General features: G+C 40.8%; 1 protein-coding gene across 14 annotated transcripts in view; it reads left to right on the top strand.

Annotated features, from left to right (window-relative positions):
- The window catches only part of LOC139120066 (fibroblast growth factor receptor 4-like), a 45,946-nt gene that overhangs the window by 16,203 nt on the left and 14,020 nt on the right, over positions 1–15,723 (top strand). For 6 of the 14 annotated variants that reach the window (XM_070684134.1, XM_070684140.1, XM_070684135.1 and 3 more), the window contains exon 2: positions 12,973–13,156. In XM_070684134.1, the coding sequence (XP_070540235.1) occupies positions 13,051–13,156 (106 nt within the window). In that variant the 5' untranslated portion in view covers positions 12,973–13,050. Of the gene's footprint in view, positions 1–8,226; positions 8,959–12,972; positions 13,157–15,723 lie in introns of those variants that run through there. The other 8 variants (XM_070684141.1, XM_070684139.1, XM_070684142.1 and 5 more) reach the window with 4 other exon arrangements.

Below are 15,723 nucleotides of genomic sequence, written 5' to 3'. Positions count from 1 at the left end.
TGTTCATGCTGTTCCTGACCTACAGGAACATAATGTTCCACCTGGGAAATGGACTGCCATGCGTACTGTAATAGATACTTGATGCTTTCAAAACAAGTTCAAAAGTGTGCATCATTAGAGTTTTCTCAATTAGCATGCAAGGTTGGTAAAAGATGTCAAGGGTTCACATTCTTCTACTTTTATAGTAATTTTATAATCTAGCTGCTCATCTCATATATATATATATATATATATATATATATATATATATATATATATATATATATATATATATATATATAAGAGTGTGGCATAGTATACGTTTTGAGATAAGGCCTATAGAGATAAGTTGATAAAAAACATATTATTGCTAGATTTTTTGTATTTTGTCTATCGTGTGAAGGATCAGCATTTGAATTACAAAAGCACTCTGCTGACTGCATCAGACAAATATGCAGACTCCTCTGTTCAAAGAAGACAGAGAGGACACACGAGTTGAACAGGCGAGCTAGCTCCTCCCGACTGTCATCCCGAGGCATTGATGGCACAGGGTGCCGGAGATGATGGATGCCGGGGTGGGAGTGTCTCCGAAAAGATATGGAACGGAATGAAAGGCATGGGATAGGTGAATGGTGTTTTGTTTGCCGAAGAAAAAAAGTCTGCAACACTTTTATGTTCCCCTTTTTGGTGGCACTGATCCATGGATTTAAGCTCACGGTTTAGCTGTGCCTAACAGTCTTTACAGCCCTAGGGACTGCAACGGGATTGGACAGTTATCTGGTTCTCACCGATTTAAACAAGAGAAAGGGCTTGGTTGCTGTGAGAATGGAGGGTCTCCATTGATTGGTGGTGTCAACCGAGCAGAACCACAGGTTTCCAGATTGAAGATTTTCACACAAATCTTATACAATTTTGCCCATCGCATGGCTGAGTTTTACGTCTGACTTCGTTAACTTGTGTTTTACGCGTTTTTCTCCCTCAGTGAATCTCAAAAAACTCATGATAGTTGAATGCCTGATCATATCGCTCAAACCGAGGTGTCAGAGCATAGCTAAAACAGACTTGCATCTCCCACAAGATCTGTGTGGGAGCATTTTCTTCATTGTGGCAATTCCCTGCCACCTTTGTAAAGAGTGTCACAGTGACCGAGTTTGCAGACACAAGCTTGCCAATTCATCAGTCTGGTTTCTCTCCATGTGTGTATCAGTTTCTTCACCAGACAATCATACCATCCCTATGCTCCTTCATACCTGCAGTACTGTAAAAACCCTATCAATTCGATCAGAAAAAAATAATTATGATTTTAAATAATCGCATTATTAGGAAATCAACAAAGCCAAAATAATTTTAGTGTCAAATTATTAGAGATTTCCACTTTTTGACAGTTCATGGATATGTTCACAATTTTGGATGATTAAAAGATATAAAGGCAACTTTCCTGAAATCCAAACTTAGGATAAAATAAAATTACATTTTGTGGAAAAAATATGGTGATTGAATTAAAAGTGGTCAGCTTTGTAGGGTTTTTACGGTTACTTTCTATGAACATGTGATGATGCCGTCTTTGAGGACGGTAATGAAGGTTTTCAAGCAGTTGGAGACATCGTCCATGGCATGAATGTATATCAACAATTGCAGAGGGCCTTGTCATGCGTCAGTCCACCATAAATTGTGCAGAAGTTTATTGAACATGTCACTCGCCCATATTCAAGACATTGACCAGTGACTCCGTGAGGAGACAAGGCCATTTAGAGGATATTTCGGTGTTGTTTATCCCACCAGGAATGAGGAACGGAACTGTGACGTCAGTAATCACTAACTTTGTGTGACACTGAGTTGTTTTCAGCAACGGTGAGCAATTTAGCCACTGGAAATATTTATCCCAATTTGTAATTATATCTGCTCCGCACTTCCTCTTTTGAATATTAGCTGAAGATTTACCACATGTGTGACTTTAAACTGAGATCCAGTCGAGTTTTGTGTCCTGTATGGAAAGTCCAAACTGCATGAGTTATAGTATGAATTGGCTACCCTGAATTGCCTGAATATGAGAACCAATCGTTACACCTTCCCTCTAATATCGGCCTCATCAGGGACTCCAAGAGGTCAAGAGGGGTCACTCGAAACTGGCTGGGGCTGAAGATTTTTATTGACAGTAGTTAGACATTGTGGCGCCTATCAGGTAAACTGAAATGAAATGATGGCGTGTTTAATGCATTCTGATGCAAAGTCTGGAATCACCTCACCATCTTTCTGTTATCTTCATCACTTGCGAGCAGTTCTGCAAAGATGCAGAAGCTGTTGTTGCAAGAGTTACAACAGTTAGGTGAACAGGAAGGGTAGAGGAGATTCACATCCAGTATGTTTTGTTTAATTTACGTCAAGTTGTGGAAATTTACAACATTTCAGACACGGTTCCTGATAGACTTTAAAGAAGAAATGGTCTCACAGTTTCGAAAAAGTAGACTTTGTGCCTCGCCAATTTTATTTAGGGCTCTGCAAATATATTTTGGAGTTTATTGAGCCTTAAATCAAACCAGGTGGATTCATGCTCACTACCGCATTCATAATTATTGCAGTCATATTTTATCAAGACATAAAATTTGATGAATATCAAAGATAGAGGGTCATAAGAGTTAACATTTCTCCTTCAGGGGGATGGTTTGTGGTAGTCTAGTCCCTGCTGGAGTATTTTTGCCTTCAGAGATGGAGTATGGGCGAAGGCTAAAAATCTTTCAAGGCAACATATACTCAGGCAGGGACTTGACTAGGCTTGTGGGGAGGCGGCCCTTACACCATCAGGTGTGTGTTCAAATACTGTATGACTACATCTGATGATAGTGACTCACTCTTTAAGCCAGACTTCCGTACATCACCAAACTTCTGAGGTGGTCCCTACTGCCCAAAATACAAGGGGAATTATGATAGCCCTAAAATGCTTTTTTGTGGTTTTGGTTGCCATTGCATCCGCAGGGATCTTTTCTTTATGGAACCGATATCAGTGTGATATTTATATCAATATCAGCAGAGAGTTTGCTGTGGAATGGTTATACACACAATGGATGTTTCCTTTACCGTATGTCCACCCCATGGTGCTCTGTTGCCACTAGTAAGTGGTTTCACAGGGGCATCGGTTTCAACATACTAAAGTTATCCGTGTTCCGAAACGAGTAAGGTCGTCGATGACCAGATAAATATGGTAGCAGGAATGTTGTTGGGGAGATGTACTTGAGGAGATAGCAAGTGTCGCTGCTTCCTGCTGCGTTGGCGTGCCTAATAAGCTGTGGCAGAATAGTGATGGCCTCTGTTGACAAGACAACAGGTCAAAGGGCGAGTTACTGAGGAAGCATCTGGGACCAATCAGCTTTTGTTTTATAGATACTACTGAGCGAACATTCTCTGAAGACTTGTGTTTTACTTTCTGGCCAATGGCATGTCAGAACGCGGTAATAACTCATTCTAATTCTATAAGAGTGGCTGCACGGTAATACAATCAGGCCTTCAAGGCATGCTTCTGAAAGATTTTGGTGTGATCTTGTAATAACCCATCATTATACAGGCCTCATTATACTTTGACTGTGCACTAGGTAGACAGTCAATGTATAGACTGTGGTAAAAACAACTTCCAGCGCACCAAACAGATGCACAGTTTATGTCATCCACCGCGATCGCTGCCATTTGGTTTCAAATTGTGTCTCATGAAAAATTGAAAGGATATATTTCCCCTTCTGTGATTCACTTGGGAGAACTTGTCACTCTGTTCCAACCCTTCCTCCCGCTGCTCCAGATGTGCACAGATGCTCTCATAAATTTATTTTGTTTGGCAGTGAACTTTGCCAGGGAGGAAACGGATGGGTCCTGAAGACTTCCCAATTTCATCCGCAGTGTAACAGTAGCTATGTATACACCAGCTGGCCTCTGCTGTTCTGTCTAGGTGTTTAAAGACCATGCTTAGCACCACGGGATGTCGTGGTATCAATTACAAAGTTTCTGAGCTGTTCTGTCACGCAAGCGATGCGGTGTGTGTCTCCTGTAATCGTGCTCACCACCGAGACGAGGGGGCCGATACATCAATTTCAGAGGGAAGCAATCCTGTAAAATTAGATTAAAAGAAATGGCAACCTCACTTGCCCTATTCCGAAACCACACATGGATTGCCTCCTGCCCTGACGTGCCACGCTCCCCTTCTGGTAACAGTATCCTCGTCCAAGGCCTGTTTTTATTGAATCAGATAACACGAGCTGGGTCAGTAACTTTCCCAGGATAAATAAATAAAGAACTAATTTATCAATTTCCAGGTATTATTTGATATTTCAGCTTACTGTCACAATTAATGGCAACACAGATCCCATTCGCCTTCTGTATGCTCTCTGATATTGCCAATAGCATGGCCCTATAAAAACTGATGGATGTTTGTCAGAAATTATGTTCAATCTGCCACTAAGTATATCAGCCACCTGGCGCGTTTTGAAATAGTTTGGTACTTTCGAAGTAACGGGTTTCTTCCTTTCTCTTGTGCATCTGTTCGTGCTGGGGCAACTGGTCTTTGATGAGGAACTTTTGTGATTAGAACTTATAGAAGTGATATTTGATGTCAAAACTTGACAGCAGGACGACATTACATCCCCCCCAAAAAAAAAACCCTTGGAGCTATCCCATCATGCAACACTCAATGGGCCACAATTACTGTTGCACAAACAGCAAAATAAACCAAAGTGTCAATCAATCAAAATGTATGCCATTGTGAAACGTGTCGCGTGTACTTCGGGGGTGCTTTCGATTTTTTTATCGCCGACTATCTACGTGACGTGACAAACCGACACTCAACAGATTATAACAGGTGAGCTTGAGTCAACTGATCGCTGGCAGCAGCTGAGGGTGCAATAATTTCAATCAATGCAAATAAAACTGTTTCAGGGACTGGTTGTCCGTGATAGCTCTTGCACAGACTTTTCATGTCATGCACTGTATATGTGAAGGAATTTTTCTGCGACACATCCACATATCGGGGAAAGTTTTGTGTTTATGTTATCAGTAAAACGCAAGTATTGACCCAGTGTGATGTAGCTGTAATAAAAAGTAACACGCCAAGATGGATAAAAATTATGAAGTTTGTATAAGTGGTACGTTATAAATTTTGACAAATTGTTTCCGTGCAACTCCGTCGACACTCTTGATAATTTGTTCAGTGACGTGTCCTGTGGCAATCGTGAATACAGCGTAGAATACAGATTTTGCCAAGTGTGTGAAACTAGCCCCCATAATCCAAATACCTCTCAAGTTGCTCCAGGGTCTGTGCACAATCCAAGGCACTTCAGTGACTCGATGGCTTGTAGATTTGTTATATCGGCAATCTTGCTGTCCGATCAGGGGGCTATTACCCTCTCTGTATCGTTCCCGCCTCGAACATCAAAAAAGAAGAGAAGACGTTTGAGCGATAGATCAATGTCGTATCGTTTGATTTTAACAAGATTCTAATTCATCAAGATTTATAAATGTCTGGAATTATGGATAATGTCCAGTCGCCTCCGTTCCTGCACAAATTTGAGTAACTTTCGCTTCTTCTTTCCTGGCGAACTTTATTTCGTCCGATTGCTATTGTATCCGGTCAATCATCTGTAATTTGTGGCGCACTCACGTCTTCTACGGCATCGGCATCCGATCGGCAGAGATTATGTCATTATGACTTCAGAGGCAGTTAAAGAAGAGAATTCTTTCTCGGATTGATGGCTTTACTGTTTGTCATGATTGCCCATAGCGGCATAAATTCTCGCCAATGGTGCACTATTGTTTATAAAAGGCATATTTCTCGCTCTCCCGTGACGCCCTTTTAACGGCGACCGTCAACATTTTTTCACATTTTATGAATTGCATCTGTATAACATCTGTTTGATAAACTAGTAAATTATCATTGTCTTTCTTTATTAATGGGAATTCTTGTCTGATCGATGAAATTTGACACTTTTGGGTATGCTACTGAAAAATATGGAATTCTTTGGGTGGAATGCGAAAATATGCAGATATGAAGAAATCAAAGACGCGAGTCCGTCAGATTTTCGAAATATCTTGCGCAGTCTAATTAAACTTTTGGCTAAATTTGTATATTGCAGTGGGGTCTGTTTGCATTGTGGTTTGCAAGTTCATTGAGTCTTCCCTCCTTTGAAATTACAATGAAAAATAAGTCTACCCCTCATGCTTTCTTACGTACACATTATTGGTGCTCCGGGAGCATCTCATTAAAAACGGAAGATTTTTGCCGGTAAATGGCATTTCTAAAGAACCAAATTCTCTGCAAAGTTTATCGCAACCGTAGCTTTGAAAATAGAAATGTCATGCAAAACACAGTTATAATCGCAGGAACTGTGCGAAATACTCCTGAAACCACGGCGTGTCGGTTGAGGAACACTGGGGTTAAACAGACCTTTGCGTGGGCTGTACTTTCTACAGATATATCATTTTATGTGAAATTTAGAGCTACTTAAAGGATAAAGGAAGTTTATATTTGGCGGCGAGGTTACCCCAATTCGTTTCTACATACATCCGTGCAGTGGTAGACTTTGAGGAAGTTATATACCTCGACGAAGTAGCAAATGGTTGTAGCACAGTCCCTCTATCCACGAGAGGGACTGTGGTTGTAGAGATTATTTCAGCAGTTGCTACTCTCATCAGTTTATAAGCCTATATGTGAAATTTGAATGTTTTACCATTTCCCGCCGTTCTGGAGTTCCTGACGTTTCGTCACGTCCGTAGTAACCAATATATTCTCATGCTCCATAAAAATAGCCGACACCGCCCTCATTGTGTTGCGGTGCATAAATTATTACACCCGCGCTTCCCTGGTCAGGTAGTATTTCGAAAATTACCGCGAAATGTTGACATGATGTAAGATTCGTATCACTTCACTTGTTCCACCAAAGAGGGTGATCAGTGATATAAAGGCGGCAAACCCACTTTCAATGAATGGTACGCGATTTTCTTTCAGGCCTATACTTGGTATGTAGCACATATTTAGTTCGATCGTCAGTTTGTCACAACTTTGCTGTCCCCTTTGCGTTGGTGCGAAAAAAAAGAAATTTTAAGACGTTTTAAGTTGTTATGCAATCTTAAAATAATCCATGCCGTAGATTCAACGTAAGTGTTTGCCAGCAAGTGGACCACTGTCTTCGGAAACAGGCGAAGAAGGTACGTACCGCGCACCATTTCGGCCGCATAATAAGTTAATATCCTTGGTGATCACGTGTTACGTTTCGCATTAGTAATTGCGGCGTACCTTTGATGCCAGATGCCTGCTTCCGATTGTTTTAGTTACTGAAAAAATGTAACTGTCGGCGTAAAACGGGTCAAAAATTTCTATCGCGGTATTAATAAAGGTTATGCTGTAGCTTGGTAGTTTAATAGGAAGGTGTTCGTTAAACAGCTTTCAGTAGCTATTATCCGAATAGTGGACAAGTCAGATGCATCGCAGGGCAGTGTCTCGGAAAGATAATTCGGTCGACGTCTATCGTCCGAAAATTGCCTTTAATTATTGTTTTTTGGAGGGCTATGTGGTGATCAAGGACAATCGAGCGTTGCAGAATTGGTACGTGGCACGCGCCCACTGTGCAGTGTCCGGTCTAGAATCTAGTGGCACTTGTACGTGACGCATAGGCAATAAAGCCATGAAATCCCCGCATACATGTAGATAATATACGATTTTTGTCATTTCACAACTTGCTAGTAGTTGCCGCCAAAGGGCGAAAAATAAATAAAGACTAGCTTATTTCCCGGTTATTTCGTCTATTTCCTCAATACCTGTGATCTTCCACTGTTGTTTTTCGTAACGAAATGTTAATTTACCAACCCACATCGCCCTGTTCCTAAGGCAAGATTGAGGTGAATGAATAAATCGCCGAGAAAATCGATATGACTTATTAGGAATGTTTCCTGTTCCCCAGTATCGGAATGCGTATGATCACTGAGATAAGTATATGTAAATCAGCGGGCTTTTTGTCCCTATTGGTGACGTCTTCTCTCAGTTGAATGACCTGTTTACCGAAGATGAAGGCGGAGTCGAGGGGTTGCTGGTCACCCGGACAACTTAATTTTCACGAATTGTTCAAAGTCTCTCACCTGTTCTTTGAGGCGGATTCAGGAGGTAAAATTTATTTTCTTATCGAATAGAAAGATCAAAAAGGTTTCGTAGTATCTGACAACTTGTTTTTCTTCGGAAAACTTCGAGTCTTGGGAAGATTCGGAAAAATTTAGGGGCTCCACCCCTTTTTGTAAATGGAATAGTCCACGAAAAACGATTTGTCGCATCGCCCATGCGGAGCATTGCTGAGATTTCATGGAATTTGAAACGTCGATAGCCCCGTGTTGGAATGGAGGTGAGTTAGGGAAAAGTGATTTCGTCCCATTTGGCAAGCGTCCCGTCATCGTAACGTCTGTAAGTTTGAAGTTCGTTTCAGAGAGATCACAGCAGTCACGATCGGACGGTGTTTGGAAAGTATTCCACGCGTTTTTACCGGGAGTTTGTTTTCGAAGTCTGCAAAGTTTGTGCTGGACAGCTCTGCATAGCGTGTGTGGAACCATGCCATCCATCTCCGCCGACGATCTCAACTAAACTACTGACAGTGACATGATGCCGCCTTGTAGTTTGTTATGATCGCGTCTACAGTGTCAGAGATCGCGGGATGCGCAATGCATTGATGACATTACCACGGAATGGGAGTAGAAGAATTCCTGATCGAAGTAGCGGTGAATATTTAGACAAGTTTTCACAACGTTTACTCTCGGAACTTGGCGCAACCGAATGCCGTTGCGTGGGAGCTGGTTTGAGATCGCTTGAAGTTGACAGCGGTCAACAAACAGTGAACTCGCACGATCTTTAAGACACAATTTTGTGCTTTGGATACACGTTTTCGTATGAACTGCACCTGTGTTTCCGTAATACTGCAGAGGGGAGAGTCTTCCGAAGTTTTTAATCTTCGAAACTAGCAGGTCAGTTTTTAGGAGAGTACTTCGTGCGTGGGATTACGGCGGGCAATCGATGTGCAATGGTGTGGAATCATAATAGGGCCCTTGTTAGTGCGTGCGTTGAATATATACTCGGCCCGGATTTCCATAGTTTGAAAAGAAAATGTGCAGATTTAAATTAATACTATTCAGTTTAAAAGAAGCGACGATGATCGTTAGGCTGTTTGTCACCGCTTGGTGAAATCCCGCTGCATGGTTGAAGTTGCCAACTTCAAGTGTGAGTGAGATGCATGGCGGAGAAAAAACTGTAACTTTGCCAATGTCGCGGGGAAAGAAAAACAAAGGCCGCACAGTGGTTCGTGAAACACCGTCTTGGGTTTCTTTACACTTCTAATATCTCTGACCTTGCACGTCTGGTGAATGGAAGAGGAAAAAAACGGTTTAATTAAATCAACTTTTCAACACCTCGTCATTTCTGAGCGCCTAGGGTGAAGTTTGGGCGTAAAATAGAAGTAGACAGGGTCGTACGGATGTCCTAGCAGTTCACTTGTCTCACATTTTGTTACAAAGTCAGACCTATTTACTCGTCTGCAGAGAAAAAATGATGAAATGGCGGAGTCACCAGGCAAATATTTCACGGTTTTAAACGCTTAAAACTTGATATTCGATACAGAAGCGTGGAAAGGTCGCACAGAATCCCGAAAATTTTGCTTTTGTCAGACAGGATAGACTTTTACAGCTTTGACAGGCATTCTATGAAGGTGTTAACAAGTTTCAAAGAAAAGTTTAAGGTTAATGAAGTGCTGTTTGTTAATAAATATGCGACCTTGCTTTTCGCGGTAATTTTGCAAATTCGTCGTTTTAGCTCTAAAACCTGTCAGGGGGAACTTGTGTTTGAGATACGGTGTCAATTACCCGCCCAAAAACTTACGTGCGACTGCGAAAACTTTCGTTCGATTCTGCACCTTTACTCGACATACCACTCGATACGAATGAAAAACAAGTTGAACGTTGCTTTTTGAAGTTTGAATAGGATTGCCCAGTGCATTGTAGTCTGACTTAATTCTGGTGTTCTGATGATTCTTATCGCAGCAGCAAAGCTTTCAAGAAGCTTAAAAATATGTGTACCCACCACTTTGGAGTAATTGTCAGGGACAAGAGCGAGTTTGGTTGTCGTAATTGTGAAATGAAAAGAAATCCCAGGCCAGTAGGCTATGTGTTGGATAAAATTCGCGAGCACGCAAGGTCTCTTGAAGATTCCGTATTGCAGATTTTGTGAACGGTTTTAAAGGCAAAAGAGCGATTGGTCACTTAAAAATGCTGTCAAGGCAAGGTCTTTTTCTATAAAAATCTTGAGGACAACACCAACAGGTGACAGACGATGCATTAGAAATGATTGAATCAGTGAATCTGTTGCTACTCTTTTGTTATTCATATTTCCAGTCAAGGTGTAAAAAAATAGAACGGCTGATCCAAATAAGGATGTGGCAATTTTGGAGGAGGAAGGGGGAGGGGGGGGGGCTTCATGAATATTTAATCACGTTTAGTACACCTGAGTGTGTGGAATTATAATAACGTGTAGCTTGCGCAGAAAGCAAGTTAAAAAAAAGGAATTATCTATTTTTAGAGTAGCAGCGATGGCGCTTTCATGTGTGACTGCTGAATGGACTCACCTTTTCAGACAGTGATGGGTGTTTTGTAGATGTTTATCGTGTGTCACCTCAGCACACTTCAGTGTGTTTATTGTCTGCAACACCTGGCGGCCTCAGTGATACACCTAAGACTGCCTTTAACCTCTGTACACTTCCCGGCCTCCCACTCTGCCTTTGAGAAATTCGCATGTGGGTTCAGAGCGGAGTCTACCCGCGCATTTTTTGCCCCGATATACACGTCAATCTGATTGTTGTGCCATTCTTGTCCAAAAAGAATGGCTTTCATGCTCCCTTGTTTGTGATGAACGGACAAGATTAATGGGTGTTTCAAATTGCAGCAGCCTAGTTATTTGATAAACGGGTACTTTTCCTTAGCTTAGCAGAGCAAGCATGTACAGCCGTGGGCATAACACCAGTCCTAAATCTGGTATGCATTATAGGTTGTATTGTGCTGCAAAGTTTATCTGCTTATGTTTCAAGCCAGCATCAGGGCTCAAATAAACCTGTAAATCAATTTTATCCGTTGGCATATGTATCATTACTCATTTAATTAATTAGATTTTGATATTTTATTACATTTTAGCTGTGAAACTCAAAATTGCTGGACGTAAACAAGTCACTTATCAATTATCAGCGTGCTCGCGACTCTTGAGTGTCGTCCCGTCACCCCCAATCCCGTAGTTCCAAGTCGAACATAGTCGTGAGTGAAGGTTTATACTGAAAGCAGTAAAGTGACTTTGAAATTCCAAATTTTCATTTAGAGGAAGAAAGACAGATTCACAACAAATTTTATTTGTATGTCTCACTTTTCTGCTTCAAAGTTAAAACACTGTCGTCCATTAATGTCTTGTGTGGGACACCCTCGAATTAAAATGTAAAAAATGACATCATATGCAGATGGGAATACACAGACATAAAAACTTAAAATGTCTGCCCTCTAAGGGAAAAAATTAGAAAGTAGTTAAATGTCCTCTGAGCTAAGAATTTGTGATTGTTTCATTTTATACGAAAGTGCTCATTAAGTTACCGGTAACAGTAAAATCTAATGCTGATCAAAATTGAATATAAAATGGGGGTAGATAAAAAAATTCTCATTTTTCAAATGTGGGTAATTACCCATGTGTTTCAGTGATGTAATTAGTGAATGTTTGAATGTTTATGCCAATAAAACTGTGCTAGGCAAGTACATTCAGCTGCTTAAACAACTGCTAACGTCATTCTTAAGTGTCCCAACATAAGTAAATTTACTTTTGTAACTTCACATAATGCTGTCCACATGCTGTTTATTGGACTAAAATGCAGAAAGTTGAACCACACGGCGTGTGTACATGCTGTTCTAAAAGCACGGATGTGTCTTCAGTGGACACCAATTATGATATATGGTGATTTCATTTTGCGGATCGTGGGTATCATCCAGTGATTTTTGTGGGAAGATGGTTATCAAAGGATATCAAGCCGTACAAGATATGATAAGATTATGGTGGTTATACCAAATGACGAGTGACAGTAGCCGTCACTGTACAAAATGAAGACAAACCAGAAACCGTACTTATTTTTGTTGTACTCTGGAGAATTATTTCACAAGCTTCGTCTCTATGAGGAAATAAGTGGCTTGTGTACCCAAGTTGCGCTATGCTTTTAATATCATCTTCCTTAGTTTGTTATCATTACATCTGTACTTTGAAAAACCTGCTGTCCAGCTGTTTTATGAAACCTCAATGGCCCGTGCACTGGCTAGAACCCTTTGAAACAAAAAAGTCTTTCAGTAGGAATCGCCTAGGCATTCCGTGAGAAGTCATTGCCCTGGCTAACTTTCCCATTAATTCCACATGCTGTCACTCCCACAGCATTTATTGAACCTCAGGGAACATATCAATCTAATGATACCTAATTCCATCTCTCCTTTGGCACTTTTCCACCGTACTTACTCAAGAGCTCTGGGTAGCTCGGGATAGTTCACTGGGAAAAAGCAACTTGCCCCCAAAAGTTAAAACTTTGGGTCAAATTTTGTTACTTGGTGAGGCCTTCCAAATGGTGGAATTTATCTGCCAAATTAACAAGAATTTCACCAAAGTGACTGCTTTTAAACATTAATGATGTCCAGAAGAACATAGGATTCCATCTTCAATATGAACGTGTTCCCTCTTTTAAAACTTCAGTGCTTGTTAATCGCTCATCTTGTGCGAATATGTGAGATGAATCAACTTTGTATTTAATTTCTTCTGCAGTATTTTTGTCCCACAATTGTCTTATGTAATTAGGTTCCAGTCACTTTTATGGCACTCATATTTCAATGTGTTGAATCAGAGTGTTTTCACAACTGCTGGATGTGTAGACCAGGGGGCTAATTTATTTTTCGTTCTTTCGTGACTGTTTGTTCTTTCAGACCGACTCAGAGGCGTCACCCTCAGTTGCTCCGAGTTAATTTCTGACGTGAGAGAGAGATGTACACAGGACTTTAAAGATGAAAGTGCAATTGATTATCGTATTCTCTGCTCTGCTGTTGATGACTGCCAGAACTGTAAATTGTGATGAGAATGATGTGAACAAAAGCAAAGAAGGGCCACCAGGTAAGTTTGTTTGATTGTGCACTATCTCCTTGCATGATGACAATGTCGAAAGACGGCCTGCCCATTCAGGAATTTTCAGTAAGAAAATTTGGTTTTGTAGCATGCCACTAAATTTCAGCTAACCGTAACTCCGTCACAGAATATCCGAGCATGCCGTTACTACCTCCTCTTAGTTTTCCCACCCCAGCCGTTCCGTGGAAGCGCCTTTTTTCTAACACCAAGTCCTGAGGGGATTAAGTTTGCGCAGTTAGAAAAGAAAACGAGCCCCAGGGAAACAGTTAGTCTGCTGTCAACACTATGCAAATACGGACCTGCATATATATGTGGAAATATGCCGCCTTGTGTTATGTGAAAAACAAATTGAGCTGCTTCTGCAGTTACAGTTGTTTTAAGAACAATGGTCAGTATTGGCCAGGGAGGAATTAGTATAGGAAAGCAATAACTCGTGGGATCAGCGAATTACTTTAAAACCATGGAGAAGGTTGCGAAGGTCAACAGACTAACACACCTGTTGCGAGCAAAAAAACACACATAACTGTGTATTGGGAGAGCTTGTTGACTTAACTTCATTTACTCTGCCAACGAAACAAGTCATCGGAGCTGTGGCTAGATGTCTGTAGACAAAAGGCGATTGAAAAGTCGTGATTGGAAAACCATTGATTGACAGCTTCCCCCCTCAAGACACAGCTAATGATAGTCTAAAAATGGTTACAGATATTTGATTGTGCGATGGCAAAAGATCCCAGTGGGACGCACGTAGGGTTGCTGTTCATACGATACACAAAAGTCGGTCCCTGTCATCTGCGGAATTCTGAGAGGAATTGAATGCGTCGGGTATTTCTATCTTCAGCCCCGGCACAATTTAATATAAGTGGTACGTGTTGGCGAGGAAAACATGTAAATTAATATGTATCTAACTATGGAATGGAATTAGCAAGATACGTTGGTGATAAGATTAAGATGCAGAAAATGGGCAATAATTACTGTCATAACCCTCAGGTGCAGAGTTCTGTTTCAAAATTGGGAGTTATGAATGTATTGATGTCGGGAGAGGTACATTTTGAACATAAGTTCGGGGGGAAAAAGTGGTGCCAGTCAGCCATTAGGATTAACTAAGTGGCTGGGGTCAGGGGTCGTGTAAGTATGATGCACAGATAAATTGAAGACCTGGTGTGTAGTTTGAGAGTTATCCGTAGTTTAATCGTACCAAAACACGGCAGATAATGTAACGCATACAGCATACCAAAGATATGTAAGAAGATGCACAACTCTTTAATCATCGGCCAACTTGCCACCAATGTGCACAAGGTAGAGTTTATATATAAATACACAGTGTATCCTGCATCTCAAGTTGCAGAGAAAAGCTTATCCATGCATGGATGGCTCCAGTCTAGCTCAGACCCTCTAGGAGTTAGTTAAAAAAGCATACAGCAAATGGGTCTTTTCATTCACTGTTTGGCATTTAAAACCAGAGTTTGACCCACTGTTGTGAAAGGACATTTTCAAGGCTGCCACTGTGTATGTAGAGATTTAGACAGTTTGATTAAAGCTATCAAATTCTCCCTCCAGTTTGTTGTGGAAAAAAAATTTCAGTCCAAGGTTAGGGCACACAAATTGTTTGCTACAGTTGAAGGCTCACGCATACAAAGCCATATAAAGGAAAGAGGTTCCAGCCGATTTGAATGTGAATAGGTTGTATAGCATCGTGATTTCTGAGGTCATTTGCACATTTATTGAACTTGTCCTGCGTGGTTACATAGTGCCACATGTATGATTCTTCCTTTTGGCTTCAGCCAGACAGGACACGATCCGTTTTGAGAAAGAAAACAGCTTATCTTAGGGCGCAATAGCATCCCCATTGATATAGCACATGAAATTGAAGTAAAGTTGATGGTGCAGCAAATCTACGAAGATATCATGAATTGTAAAGTTTCATCACAAACTTCACACTAAAGTTGAGTATCTGTGTGATTGTGACATGTGTCAGTCTTTCCATGAAGCCAGGTGTTTTTCACATTTAGTCGATGGGCAGCAAAAACTCAATTTGAAGAATTTTGTTAAATATAACTTATGTCAATTTGTCATCAGACAAATTGCAAAGAGATCTCGCAAGAAAACGGTTCAGTTTCATCTCTCACACATACAACCATTTTCCAATGTATTGAATATTTCACTTGAACAAAGTTTTTTAACTCCTTTGTTTTGTATTCTTTCCGACACTGTCACTAGTCATATTTCGTTCAGTTTTGGTGTCTTACACTTTCCAAATTTCAGACACTGTTTGCAGATGAAGCAAAAAGTTTAAATGTTGGTAAAAAAGAACATACTTTTACATAACCATGTTTGCTTGAACTGTGTGTCTCACCCATGGGTTAGAATGGCTATGCAAGAGCTGCCGAAGAAAACCATACAAATACAAAAAGTGGACTTTGTTGCTTCTTACGTGCAGCACTTGAAGAAATGTATAGCAAGTTTGCGTAATGTTGAGCAAACGCCACTTTCCTTGAAAATAAAACAAAATGTTCAGATCAATCCAGAGCCCAGGTAGCTGTGTGTAAATCTTGTGA

This window comes from Ptychodera flava, chromosome 20 (genome assembly GCF_041260155.1).
Source record: "Ptychodera flava strain L36383 chromosome 20, AS_Pfla_20210202, whole genome shotgun sequence".
In the NCBI taxonomy this organism is placed as follows: domain Eukaryota; kingdom Metazoa; phylum Hemichordata; class Enteropneusta; family Ptychoderidae; genus Ptychodera; species Ptychodera flava.
Note: the sequence above shows the minus strand (reverse complement) of the source record. Positions and strands in the feature narration are given on the sequence as shown.